Raw genomic sequence first — 13,627 nt, forward strand, 5'->3', positions numbered from 1 at the left:
TAATGCAACGTTAAAACATGGTAGCAAATTTCATGCACATTTTATTCTAAAAGCCCCATGAGGCTTTTTGTCGTTGCTGACCATCACATTCCTCTTGTGTAAGGTCCGCTAGCATGCGGTAACTTTAAACATAAAGTAAAACATCACATACCTCATTGGTCGGAAGAACTCAAAAAGAGAAAATGAACTAAATCTTTACATGTATTCATTCCAAAAAAGTCTCCAGAAAAACAAGTCTGCACAACACTGTAACTTAAAATATTAGTCTGCCGACCACAACTCTCACATGGGCAAGTATATAGTGTCGCACACAATTAAACCCTGACTGGAGAACATTGGTTCCACTCTGAAAATACTATTCCGATGTCAAATTCTAAATCATATTCCTGCTCAACTAAAATTAGAATTAGTAATGGTAGCAGTTACACACATTATATAGAAGAGATCCCCACTAAAAACTCATTCTGTCAGGTAACCTCTTATTATAAAATATATATTAATCCTTTACGTTTACATTTTATAAGTGTTTATGAACTGATTAAGGAAGGGGGAGAGCACTTTTAAAGAAAAAGTGGGTGGCTCTTAAAAGAGCCTTTGGATACTGACGAACGCAGCAGCAGAGTGAAATTACTTGGTCTTGGCCGGCTTCTCGGTCTTCTTGGGCAGAAGCACAGCCTGGATGTTGGGCAGCACACCACCCTGAGCGATAGTCACTCCGCCGAGCAGTTTGTTCAGCTCCTCATCGTTACGCACGGCGAGCTGCAGGTGCCGGGGAATAATACGGGTCTTCTTGTTGTCGCGGGCGGCGTTGCCAGCCAACTCCAGGATCTCAGCAGTCAGATACTCCAGCACAGCGGCCAAGTAGACCGGAGCGCCGGCACCAACGCGCTCAGCGTAGTTCCCTTTACGGAGGAGCCTGTGGACTCGGCCCACGGGGAACTGCAGTCCAGCTCTGGATGAGCGAGTCTTGGCCTTGGCACGAGCCTTTCCACCGGTTTTGCCTCTTCCAGACATAATTTACTAAGTCAACGAGTTCGAACAGAAAATGTAAGCAATCATTCTCTAGCGCTCTCTAATATAGCCTAAACTGCTGCATCCTCATTGGCTACAATCGTCGTGACAAACCAACCAATCACTAACACGCCGCCGACTTCTCTCCAGCCCCGCCCCTGTCTCGAATCGAAAGACGTCAAAGGCAAACTGAAAATATTTCACTTCAGTTGTGTATGAATAAATCTACAATAAATCAGATTATACCTTTTTAAATAAAAAATTAATTCACACAATATTCTTCTTTCTTTCATTTACATTGTTAAGCTCGCCACTAAAGCTGCCCATAAGAGCGCGCCGGCTACCGGCGGAGTGAAGAAGCCTCACCGTTACAGGCCCGGCACTGTGGCCCTGAGGGAGATTCGCCGTTATCAGAAGTCTACCGAGCTGCTGATCCGTAAGCTGCCATTCCAGCGCCTGGTGAGAGAAATCGCTCAGGACTTTAAGACCGACCTGCGCTTTCAGAGCTCGGCTGTCATGGCCCTGCAGGAGGCGAGTGAGGCCTATCTGGTCGGTCTGTTCGAAGACACCAATCTGTGCGCTATTCACGCCAAGAGAGTGACCATCATGCCCAAGGACATTCAGCTGGCCCGCCGTATTCGCGGAGAGCGCGCTTAAACATCTTACGTTACGTCTTATATACACAAAGGCTCTTTTAAGAGCCACCTCACTGTTACAGAAAAATCGGCGTTTTTCCAAATTCTTAATAGGGTTGGGTTTTTACACACTTTCGTACACAAACTGACTGCAGTGAAAAGCTTACACAATAGATAATGTATCTTTGTAATTGAAAGTTCAAAAAGTTTTATAAAGTGATAAGAGGTTCCGGAAGTCAAGTTTATAATAAGCGATTGGTTACTTGTGTATAGATTCATTTTGTGGTCTGATATTACACAATTTAATCAAAGTATGTTTTCTTAAACATAACATGAAAAGCAAATATGCATTTCATATCATGATTTGTTTTGTGTGTTTTGTTATAAACTTATAGCAGTGAAAATATAGTGAAATATAAAAGTGTAGCGTCACATTACTAAGTGACCCTGACTTGGGCGGATATTTTAGTTTACAAATGCAGTAGATAAGGCTTTAGATTATTTTAGAAAGTAATAATGAAGTATGCTTAATTAATAGAAATTATTTAAAACTCTTGTCCTTCTTCAAAACTTGCATGATAGTTATGTTTCTCTGTACATGATAAATATTTTTACATGTATTATTACATCTATTGTTGTAGCATATATAATAAGACTTTTTTCCATTACCGAACAGAATGACCTTACTTCATTTAAATCATTTCAATAATATACATTTTGAGGCGTTCAGTGCTGCTGTGTGTTCGTATTGAGACACTCTGTGCTGGTATCTGCATTTGAATGTTAAGGCTATTTCAGCAGAATGGCTCAATTTGTCCACGTTCAAATCGTGCATAACGTACTGTGTCTGTGTGTGTGTATCTCTCTCTTTATCTCCCACACACACACACACACACACACACACACACACACACACACACGCACACACACACACAGTTCATGTATAAAAAGAATTCCTCATCCTTCCAAAACCAGTCTTTCATACTCAGTGTCCTGGAATATGACCATGACATCAGGGAAGATGCTGGATAAAATTGTAAATGCTTTTATTTTTCTTTTATTTTAAGGTTCATTTCTCTTCTGGGTTTCAATAATGTGTAGAAGGGTTCTTAACCTAGGTCCAGGAATAAAAAAATTTCTTAATTGTTTTCTTTGCTTGATGCAGCCCAATAATTTGACACTCTCAATATAAACCAATAAAAAGTTCACCCTCATTGTATAAAATATGGAAGTGTGTATAAGCTTTTCAAGATCTTTGATAAAAATGGTTTGGCCTTGGACAAGAGCCTAAGCTGAAAAAAGCTAGCTATGATCACAGAGTTAATTTGCTTATCCAGTTTAAAATCACTGTCTAATAAAACACCCAGTTTTCTAGCAGTTGGTTTTACATATAATTTAAGAGAATTAGTCTCAGGGAAAGAGTCAACACAGGCTTCACTACATCGTGGAAAACAACAGGCCACCTAAAGGTAAAAAAAAAGGTGAAATTACAAGTAACAATTTGCACAGCGTGTTTAAGGTCACTCAACTTTTAGAGAAATTTGCTGCCCAAAATGGGACATAACATGTACCCAGTCCAAATTTTATGTTGACTTAACTTATAATTCAAATATGCAAGTAGTATTGGTTGTGGGTAGAGGCGGGCAGAGTAGCTGTACTTCAATATACTATTACTCAAGTAGAAGTAAAAAGTAGTCAAAATATTACACAATTACTGTATGAGTGAAAACAGTATTTTGTGGAAAAAAACTACTCGTACTGAGTAATGTCCATGTAATTTTCTTTTAGAAATTATTATTCTCATAACAATTATATATGGCAATATTGCAACATTCAATGAAACAGCTAAAATTACAGCGACATGTTTCTTCCAGTTAGACGTTGTGTTTTTATATACTGAAGTGTGTGTATTTTGGCAAATAGAGAAGACACTGCAGTATGAAGCTATTCTTTTGCAAGTGAAACATGCTTTGTATATGATGCCAGAGATGCCGGCTAAAATTTTCTCCCACTGTGCCGTCTGACTACATGTGGTTAGCGTTACTGCCTACATGTGGTTATCGTTACTGCGTCTGATTGGTGAAACAGTCATGCGGTTGATTTACCGGCTGCATGTGTAGAATAAATGGTTAGAAAAGTAACGAGTCGAGTGCAGCCAAATGTAGCGGAGTAAGAGTAGTTGGCCTTACAATAATCAGACAATTAAAACAGACATTATTAATATATATATATATATATATATATATATATTCTTTCAAAACTCGTCAAAGTCAAAACAGCGATCTGCATAAAACAGGAGAACACAAGTTCTATTTTGCTTAAAGATCAATAAAATATCTGGAGGCCAGATGCTTATCAGTATCTTACAGATTGTTTTACAACATCATAACCTTTTTCAAAAACTAGCAAAGATGTGACTTTTGAAGACTATTTTTCCCAATGTGTCAGTCACAAAAAAAAAGCTATGGCAAAAGAGTATGTCTTTTCACGTCCAGTAATAATCGTTTGTATGGCTTCATAGGTGAACGTCCTGTCATTTTGAAATTCAATGTTTAGAGCACAGATCTGACCATATATAAATATATAAAAGAATTATTGATCTGGTTACTGACGTTGGACTGCTATTATTTTGAACCAAACTCTGTGTAACCAAATCATATAAATATTATGGCAAGCCGTTTAGGAAAATATTCATGAGAGAATTGAATGAAAACTCTATATATATATTGATTGAAAAGTCTGAATATATTGAATGGATTCTGAATATATTGAATAAAACTCGATATATATTGAATGGATTCTGAATATATTGAATGAAACTCGATATATATTAAATGGATTCTGAATATTGTGGCGTGGGCGGGGCGGCGGCTGACGACCAGCATGCTTTGCGGGAATGTCGGTGTGTTCACCATAATGGGGAAAGGTGTTTGGATTAGTGACTTCGGCCCTGTTGTGTGTGTGTTGAGGTGTGACGTGTGAAATGTGCTCCAGTTTAGGCTAACGCTGAATTGGATGTAGGCTCCTGAGTGAAAGTGCTGCTCATGCCATACCTGCTGTGTACTAAATAAAGTACTCCCAGCCATTGCATTGGGCAGCAAGTAAGCTCACTTGTCTCTCCAGCATTCTTCCCGGCGTAAAAACGCTACATTGGTGTCAGAAGTGGGATGGAGAATAACGGGTTCGAGCGCACAAAGGAGGACCTTCTAAAAATCCAAGCGGGCCGCCGAGTAGCGGAGCGACTACTCGCGCAGAAGAAGCGCTTTTCTGGCGGTGCTAGCGCGAGCACACCACATCAACCAACGCGGAGCGGGAAGCAGAAAATCCCGGCTCTGGATCTTGCGGCGGAGGCTGGCGCAAGCGCCGGAGCAAGATACAGCTCCGGGCGCCGTTAGCAGGCAAAGCGACCTGCCGCTGCGCGAGGCCGAGCGCGCTGAGCCCATATCGGCGGCACATCGCGGCGGAAGAGCCGAGCGACCGCCCGCAGCTCAGTGGCGCTCGGTTCGTGAACCTAGCCGGGGACAGGGCTACCCGTCGCGGCTAGGCAACGAGCAGCTCTCCGACGTTTCGCGGCGAGGCGACGGCGCGGGTGACCGTAAGGAGGCGCTGTGCGAGGTCGAGCGCGCTGAGCCCATATCGGCGGCACATCGCGGCGGAAGAGCCGAGCGACCGCCCGCAGCTCAGTGGCGCTTGGTAGGTGAACCTAGCCGGGGACAGGGACTGCCTCAGGACTACATTCGCGTTCATCCCTCACCTGCCAAAGGACGCCGGCGTTCCCAGCGCCGACCGCCTCCACGCCTCCAAGGCAAAGTTCGTCATGGTGACCAGGGACGGTCACAGCTCGAATACGTTGAATATGTATATGGCTTGCCATAATATATATATATATATATATATGTATATAAATATATACAGTGGTGTGAAAAACTATTTGCCCCCTTCCTGATTTCTTATTCTTTTGCATGTTTGTCACACAAAATGTTTCTGATCATCAAACACATTTAACTATTAGTCAAAGATAACACAAGTAAACACAAAATGCAGTTTTTAAATGATGGTTTTTATTATTTAGGGAGAAAAAAATCCAAACCTATAGCCACAGGCGCACGGCGGTCTGGATCTACATTAAAGTAACGGTGGAGCGTTTGATGTAGTGAGCCAGACGAGAGGACTCACCGGCAATGCGCTCGAAGATGTTGTTGACGAACAAATTCATGATCCCCATCGCTTTGGACAAAATGCTGGTGTTGGGGTGAACCTGCTTCAGGACTTTATACACGTAGATGGTATAGGAGCCATGTAAACAATGTGTGTGACGTCATGTGACCGTTGGAAAATTTGGGAGTGCCATTAATTACGTAAGAATTAAAGCACCTGTTGTGGGGAAGGGTAGGCAGGAAGGAAGGGGGGTGAGCGTGGGAGCACATATTTGTTTGTTGACCGTAAATTCATCAATATTTGCCTTGATTCAAAAATAATCATTCAATGTTTCTGTCATTAAAATAAATTTCAAGATCCAAGATGATTGAATCATCACAAGTTATTCCCACACTCAGCTCCTGCGGCTTTGGTTGGCTTTTAGCCGCTACAGATGGCGTAGCTCTCCTTCCTGGACTTTCTGCGCTTCTTGCCTCCTTTGCCGGCAGTCTTAGTAACGTCAAGCCCTTCGTGGGGACCATCTTGGCTAGGTCAAACATGGTGCTATTACTTCTCGATGAAAATGAGAGAAAAATGAACAGCTTTGCCTTGAGGGCCCTCTATGTACAGGCCACATTGTAATTAAGCACAAGCCAGGAACGGATTTTGATTGGTCGATATTTTCAAAACTCCTCACATGGAGGACCTCCTACCACCCCAGTCTTTTCCTGTTACTTCTCCACCTCCGCTTCGCTTTGTGTCCCTTTCCGCCGTTTTAAAGTCGCAGGTTAATTTATTATTTTTTATATTAAAATGTGATAAGTAGATCACGTGTTCAACCATCAAAAAATATCACATACCTATAATTTGTAAATAAACATTATCTTTTAGAGTCCACAATTGTAACTAGTGTGTGTATACCAAACTTTAAATGCTTTGTTCATGTCTTGTGATGCTTTAAATGGATTCGAAGGATTTTAAAAGCGACTTCCTGATTATTTCGATAAGCTGAACACTCCAACACATCGTCTTCCAACTTGGGTCCGAGAGATTGACTTTAAATTTCTACGTCTAATTCTCTTAACTGCCCGCAGATTTTGTGTCATTAAAGTGTCATTAAAGTTTCACCCTAAAAAAATACTGAACAGCTACTGGGTAAATATTGGACTAACTAAATGCTGGGTTAATTTAACCCAGCAAAATGAGTTTTTTTTTAACCCAGCAAAATGGGTTATTTTTTTAACCCAGCAAGATGGGTTAAATATTCAACCCAAATGGCTACAAGGCACAATCTCGCCCATCGTTTGGTAAATCCGACCACGCCGCCATCTTCCTCATGCCAAAATACAAACAAAGGCTGAAACAGGAAGTTCCGGTTCAGACGGAGGTCGCGCGCTGGACGGACCAATCGGTGGCCGCGTTACAGGACGCACTCGATGACGCAGACTGGGACATGTTCAGAAACAGCTCCGATGATGACGTCAGCGTGTTTACGGAAGCGGTTGTGGGATTCATTGGGAAATTAGCGGACGATACCGTAGAGAAAAAGACTATTATAACGTTTCCCAACCAGAAGCCGTGAGTGGATAAAACCATCCGCGACGCTGTGAAATCTCGCACCGCTGCCTACAACACGGGACTCGCGTCGGGGGGCATGGAACCGTACAAGGCTGCGTCATACAGCGTCCGGAAGGCGGTGAAAGCGCTACGGAAGGAAACTAGAGTCACAGCTCCAACAGAGTGACTCTAGGAGCCTGTGGCAGGGATTAAGGACAATAACGGACTATAAAGCACCAACAACCGGTGTGACGAACGCGGACGTGACTCTGGCAGACGAGCTGAACACTTTCTATGCTCGCTTCGAGGCTGCAGCTAAAGACGCTAGCGATGCTAATGCTAACAGGAAGTCACTGCCAGCGCCAGGAGCGCGTTCATCATCACCGAGCATGACGTGAGGAGAGCCTTCAAGAGAGTGAACACCAGGAAAGCAGCAGGACCAGACGGCATCTCAGGTCGTATTCTCAGAGCCTGCGCAGACCAGCTAGCACCTGTGTTCACTGAGATATTCAACATCTCTTTATCTCAGTCGGTGATCCCCACATGCTTCAAAGAGTCCATTATTGTTCCTGTCCCAAAGAAACCTCAACCTGCTTCTCTTAATGACTATCGCCCTGTAGCTCTCACCTCAGTAGTGATGAAGTGCTTTGAACGCCTGGTCAGAGACTTCATCATTTCTTCACTACCCGACACACTCGACCCACTACAGTTTGCATATCGCCCCAACCGTTCTACTGATGATGCCATCTCTCACCTCCTCCACACATCACTCACTCACCTGGACGCTAGGAAAGGGAATTATGTGAAAATGCTCTTCATCGACTACAGCTCTGCATTTAATACCATAATTCCCTCCACACTCACCACCAAGCTGGAGCACCTGGGACTCAGCTCATCTATGTGCCAGTGGATCTCCAACTTCCTAACTGGCAGACCACAGGCAGTAAGGATGGGCGGACATGTCTCAGCCTCCCTCACTCTCAGCACTGGAGCCCCCCAGGGTTGTGTTCTGAGCCCCCTGCTGTACTCTTTGTACACCCACGACTGCGTGGCCACTACCAACTCCACCGCCATCATCAAGTTTGCTGACGACACTGTCGTGGTGGGCCTGATCACCAACAATGATGAGTCGGCCTACCTAGAGGAGATTGTAAATCTAGAGAACTGGTGCCAGAGGAACAATCTCCTCCTGAACGTCAGCAAGACAAAGGAGCTGATAGTGGACTTTAGTACAAAGCAGGAGAGGATCTACCAGACCCCCATCATCAATGAGAACCCAGTGGAGAGAGTGGACAGCTTCCGATACCTCGGTGTTCTCATCACGCAGGACCTGTCATGGTCCCGTCACATCAACACCGTGGTAAAAAAGGCCCGGCAGCGTCTCTACCACCTCAGACGCTTGAAAGACTTTAGACTGCCCTCTAAGGTGCTCAGGAATTTCTACTCCTGTACCATAGAGAGGATCCTGACGGGAAACATCACGACCTGGTTCGGGAACAGCACCATGCAGGACAGACGAGCTCTACAGAGGGTGGTGCGATCACCTGAGCGCATCATCCGCACCGAGCTCCCTGACCTGAACTTGATCTACAGCAAGCGGTGCTGGATTAAGGCCAGGAAGATTGTGAAGGACCTCAGCCATCCCAACAATGGACTGTTTTCTTTGTTGCGGTCTGGGAAGCGATTCCGCTCCCTGAAGGCCAACACAGAGAGACTGAAAAGGAGCTTCTTCCCGCAGGCGATACGGTCTCTCAATCACATCACACCCCACAGGAGTTAATGTCTTTTAAACATTGACACTGACTGGACAATCATGGACACATTCATGCAATACATATTCACATATCTGAAGCCATTGCACATGTCACTTTATACAATACATGTTTACCTGCCATTGCACATGACAATTTGCCACTCTGACACTTTAAGACATTTCAATGCCACTTTAAAACACTTTAAAAAAATTTATATATATATTTTCCCCCCATATTCCTATATTCTATTATTTTTACATGCCCTTATTTGTACAGTTGTTAATTTTACTAGTTACATTTATTTTCCTTTGTATTTTATGTTAATTCTTTTATTGATATTTATTCCTTATATGTAGTTTTTTTATTTTCTTTTTTAAGGTCACCGGCGGTCGTATAAGCATTTCACTGCATATCGTACTGTGTATGACTGGGTCATATTTAACTGTAATGCTGGGTTAATTCTACTATATAAATTGGTCAAATGTTCTACCCAGATGTTGGTTCATTTTAACTGGAATGTTAGGTTAATACTACCTCACAAGTAGGTTATTATTATTTTCATGTTTTACAGTGAATCTGTAAAAAAACAAAAAAACAAACAAACAAAACAAAAAAAAAAACTGCCCATGTCTATTAAAAGTTAAAATACCTTGATATACTGGTCTATTACAAAAAAAAAACAAAACAAAAAAAAACGTCCAAGTTTTGCAAACCATACATATATGCAATAAACAACATCCTATTAAATGGTCATAGAAAAAACGTTTATTTTTCAAAAGCAAAAGAACAGATAATCAACAGCGACATCATTACTATACTATTACTCACAAGGGCAGAATGGAGTAATAACACAAATAGGCTGAGGCAGCTTCTACAGAGCAGGATCTCTTTGTGACTCCAAATATCTTTTCTGCAGAACAAAACATTTTGTTGAATAGCAAAGATTAAACTGAATAAGACAATTAATTTATTGTGTAATAGGATTTATACTAAATAAAAAATTACAAAGCTGTCCATTAAGATAGGGTATAGATAACCTGAAACAAAAACATGGACACAGCTACTACCAACAATAAAACAGCAAAATAAGCATGGCTTTTAGGATAAAGCTCCTAAATATTATTATTTTTGTTTTGTTATTTATGTCAGGCTAGCTGATCTTGTGGTCTGCTTTGATTTTAAGCTAATTACCGAAACAAATGTCATAGCTGGGGTCATACTTGCACATTACAATGACCCAAATATTAATACTTCCATCTAGTAGTTACCTGTTCAGCTTTGGTACTTTTTCCTGTAGTTGGCGCGTTGACTAATAGTTCATTTAGCCTGAGTCACCAGCAACGTTGGTTATAGAGGGCGACCTGGTTAGCTTACATGCATCAGTAAATAGGCATACTTGCAAAAAAAAATTGATAAAAAATATTATTGTTAACTCGGGAGAAATTTGACCGCAGAGTAAATTACTAGCTGGTGAAAAACGGGAGGTTGGCAGGTGTGTATATTTGTGAGAGGGTCAGTGTTTTGTAACACCACAGAATTTTATTGTCTCGAACAGTGAAATTAATAAAGTTCTAATGTTAACTAAATGCTAGCGTCATGCTAATACTACAGTTACAGTTTCGTCACCCTGCAAACATTCTACAGAGAAAGATAAAAAGCTCAGACATCTTATCCGTTTCTTTCACACACAGGTGGGGTTCTTTGGCTAACTATAGCAGCTATTGTCAGCTAAATTATCTTACCTCAGACCAGCCTGAAAGTTTAAGTGTAACCTTAACACAGTAACAGTAATAAATCTCACATATAGTAATAATTTATGTTATATGTGACTTAGGTGAGTGAACAAGCGTATACAGACCTTGTATTTAACTTCATTTTCCCTTAAATTAACCATCATCAGCGGTGTGGGAGCTCAAGAGAGACACGAAGCTCTGACTGACAGCCGCTGAATGCACCGGTGAACTTTGGGGGTGGGGCCAATCAAACTTTAACCCAGCAGCTGGGTTACACAAAAACTACCCAACTCTCTGTAAATAACCCAAAAAATGACCCAACAGAGGCAACCCAGCGTTTGGGTAGAAAAAACAACCCAGCGTTTTTTAGAGTGTAGGAGTGTATCTGGATAATAAACTGGACAGTTAACACAATGGCCCTCTACAAGAAAGAACAGAGCAGGTTGTACTTTTTGAGAAGGCTCAGATCTTTCAACATCTGTAATACCATTCTTCGGATGTTTTACGAATCTGTTGTGGCGAGTGTCGTCCTCTTTGCTCTGGTCTGCTGGGCCTGTAACATAAAAGCGGCAGACAGAAACAGACTAGTTTGTACAAACAAGTCAAGTATTCAGGACACAGTAAACTGTAGAGTTCATGTGTTCAAGGTTCTAATGGCCCACAGTGCACTTAATTAAACTCTCCTAAACAATCTTTCACTGAATTAAAACTGGCTTTATGGGATTGATCCACAGGAAGTGCAGCTACGTAGAGAAGCAGAGAAGTTTGTGTAAAATATAAAATGTAACGGCTGAGAAAACTAAATCACCTCCCTCCTGCTAATCGTCTTAGTTAATATGACTCATGAGTTATAGACTCTAATTAGTCCTAATTGATCTGGTATACAGAGTCAGACAAAACATGTACACACACTTCAAGAAAAGAAAATACTATGATGTATATTATATTATCATATTAATAATATAATCATATTGTCATTATAATGATGTCATATATATAGCACCCTCCACAATTATTGGCACCCCTGGTTAAGATGTGTTTTAGGTCATTATCCTGCTCCTCCAGTGTACTGCCCTGTTCGCTATTTAAAGAGTCGGCATCGTTGCCTTAATCCAACCACAGAAAAGGAGCTTCATTAGAGCTTAATTAATTAATAAGACACACACACAAACACTGTTATTAGTTACAGTTCAACTATGTCCTCTGTGTCTTTCCCTATCCCTATCATGGCCCCATGTTGCAAGGAAAGATCCTTGCAACATGGGGCCATGCATTATATTGCTGAAACATGACTGTTTAAATAATCATTTAGACTGATTTGTGAACAATGTTTGAGAGAAATGAAAATATTGTGTATCTGGAATGAATTTTAGATCTTTAAGTTCATCTCATGAAAAATCGGAGCAGAAACAAAGGTGTTGCGTTCATATTTTTGTTGTGTATATATATATATATATATATAAAATCTTTCAAAAAAGTAATTTTGGTAAACATCTCACTGAAGTACTCTGTGATAAACAGTACAATAGGCTTTATCTTAGTATTTGTCATAGTCAAAATCTTTTTTTTTTTTTTTCTAAAAAAATGTGGGTTTCGAGCTCCAGTAAATAAGGTCTGCAGGACATACACAGCAAATGCAAGTTTAAAATAGTAAAGTTTACAAGCGCTGAAAAAAAAGGTCTGATGGAACATTATAAATATGTATTTTAGTGGATTCATAATGGAACCAAACAACCCCAGTCACTTTACATGAGTGAGAGTCAACAGGAGAGTTAAATATTTGTATAATAGAAGTTTATTTATTCCACTGTCTGTTTTTTCCTTAGTCTTCATGTTGTATTAAATTAAATTCCTTTAAACGTCCGAGATTCATGGTTTTATTTATTGTAAGAAAAAGTAACAGCTACGAGTAGAGCAGAGTTGTAAAGCTGCTACACGCTAGTTCTGAACAGCTCTGTACTGCTAGAAACTACTTTGATCTAGAACAATGCAGCTTTAAAATTCTATTGGATTTATAAGTGGCTCCTAGAAAACGACTCCGAAATACACAAACCTACACGGCAGGAAATCACTCTTTGACGGACAACATGGGTGGCTCTTAAAAGAGCCGTTGTGTTGATGAAGGCGGCGGTGACGCGCTTTACTTGGAGCTGGTGTATTTAGTCACGGCCTTGGTGCCCTCGGACACGGCGTGCTTGGCCAACTCACCGGGCAGCAACAGGCGCACGGCGGTCTGGATCTCCCGGGAAGTGATGGTGGAGCGTTTGTTGTAGTGAGCCAGACGAGAGGACTCACCGGCAATGCGCTCGAAGATGTCGTTAACGAACGAATTCATGATTCCCATCGCCTTGGACGAAATGCCGGTGTCGGGGTGAACCTGCTTCAGCACTTTGTACACGTATATAGCGTAGCTCTCCTTTCTGGACTTTCTGCGCTTCTTGCCTCCTTTGCCGGCGGTCTTAGTCACGGCTTTCTTCGAGCCCTTCTTGGGGGCGGTCTTGGCTGGCTCAGGCATGGTGCTGCTGATTCTCGATACTGAAAAAGAATGAACAGCTCCGCCTCGAGGCCCCTCTATGTACAGGTCACATTGTAATTAAGCACAAGCCAAGAACGGATTTTGATTGGTCTATATTCAAAACCTCTACACGTGAGGGACCTCCTACCACCTCAGTCTTTTCCTGTTACTCCTCCCCCCTCCGCTTCGCTTTGTGTCCCTTCCCGCCGTTTTAGAGTCGCGGGTTAATTTATTGTTTTTATAATAAATAAATAAATTAATAAACCAGAATATTTACAATAATTT

The 13,627-nt window shown here is 41.7% G+C and overlaps 2 protein-coding genes and 1 pseudogene across 2 annotated transcripts; 1 reads left to right on the top strand and 2 right to left on the bottom strand.

The window, feature by feature from the left end:
* LOC128543031 (histone H3-like) overlaps nucleotides 1-13,627 on the top strand; it is a 65,938-nt pseudogene that overhangs the window by 42,175 nt on the left and 10,136 nt on the right.
* Nucleotides 628-3,252, bottom strand: LOC128543203 (histone H2A-like). Its single transcript, XM_053513573.1, has 2 exons — nucleotides 3,244-3,252; nucleotides 628-1,014 (listed from the first exon to the last, which is right to left on the bottom strand). The coding sequence occupies exon 2, from the start codon at nucleotides 1,012-1,014 to the stop codon at nucleotides 628-630; it is 387 nt and encodes a 128-aa protein (XP_053369548.1). The 5' UTR covers nucleotides 3,244-3,252.
* Nucleotides 11,232-13,372, bottom strand: LOC128543195 (histone H2B-like). Its single transcript, XM_053513561.1, has 2 exons — nucleotides 12,881-13,372; nucleotides 11,232-11,380 (listed from the first exon to the last, which is right to left on the bottom strand). Exon 1 carries the CDS (start codon nucleotides 13,340-13,342, stop codon nucleotides 12,968-12,970), a length of 375 nt encoding a protein of 124 aa, XP_053369536.1. The 5' UTR covers nucleotides 13,343-13,372; the 3' UTR covers nucleotides 11,232-11,380; nucleotides 12,881-12,967.

Source organism: Clarias gariepinus, chromosome 2, assembly GCF_024256425.1.
Source record: "Clarias gariepinus isolate MV-2021 ecotype Netherlands chromosome 2, CGAR_prim_01v2, whole genome shotgun sequence".
Taxonomy (NCBI): Eukaryota; Metazoa; Chordata; class Actinopteri; order Siluriformes; family Clariidae; genus Clarias; species Clarias gariepinus.

What these genes read in the sequence shown, in the direction of transcription:
- LOC128543195 (XM_053513561.1), bottom strand. Translation starts at nt 13,342, where the DNA reads ATGCCTGAGCCAGCCAAGACCGCCCCCAAGAAGGGCTCGAAGAAAGCC.
- LOC128543203 (XM_053513573.1), bottom strand. Translation starts at nt 1,014, where the DNA reads ATGTCTGGAAGAGGCAAAACCGGTGGAAAGGCTCGTGCCAAGGCCAAG.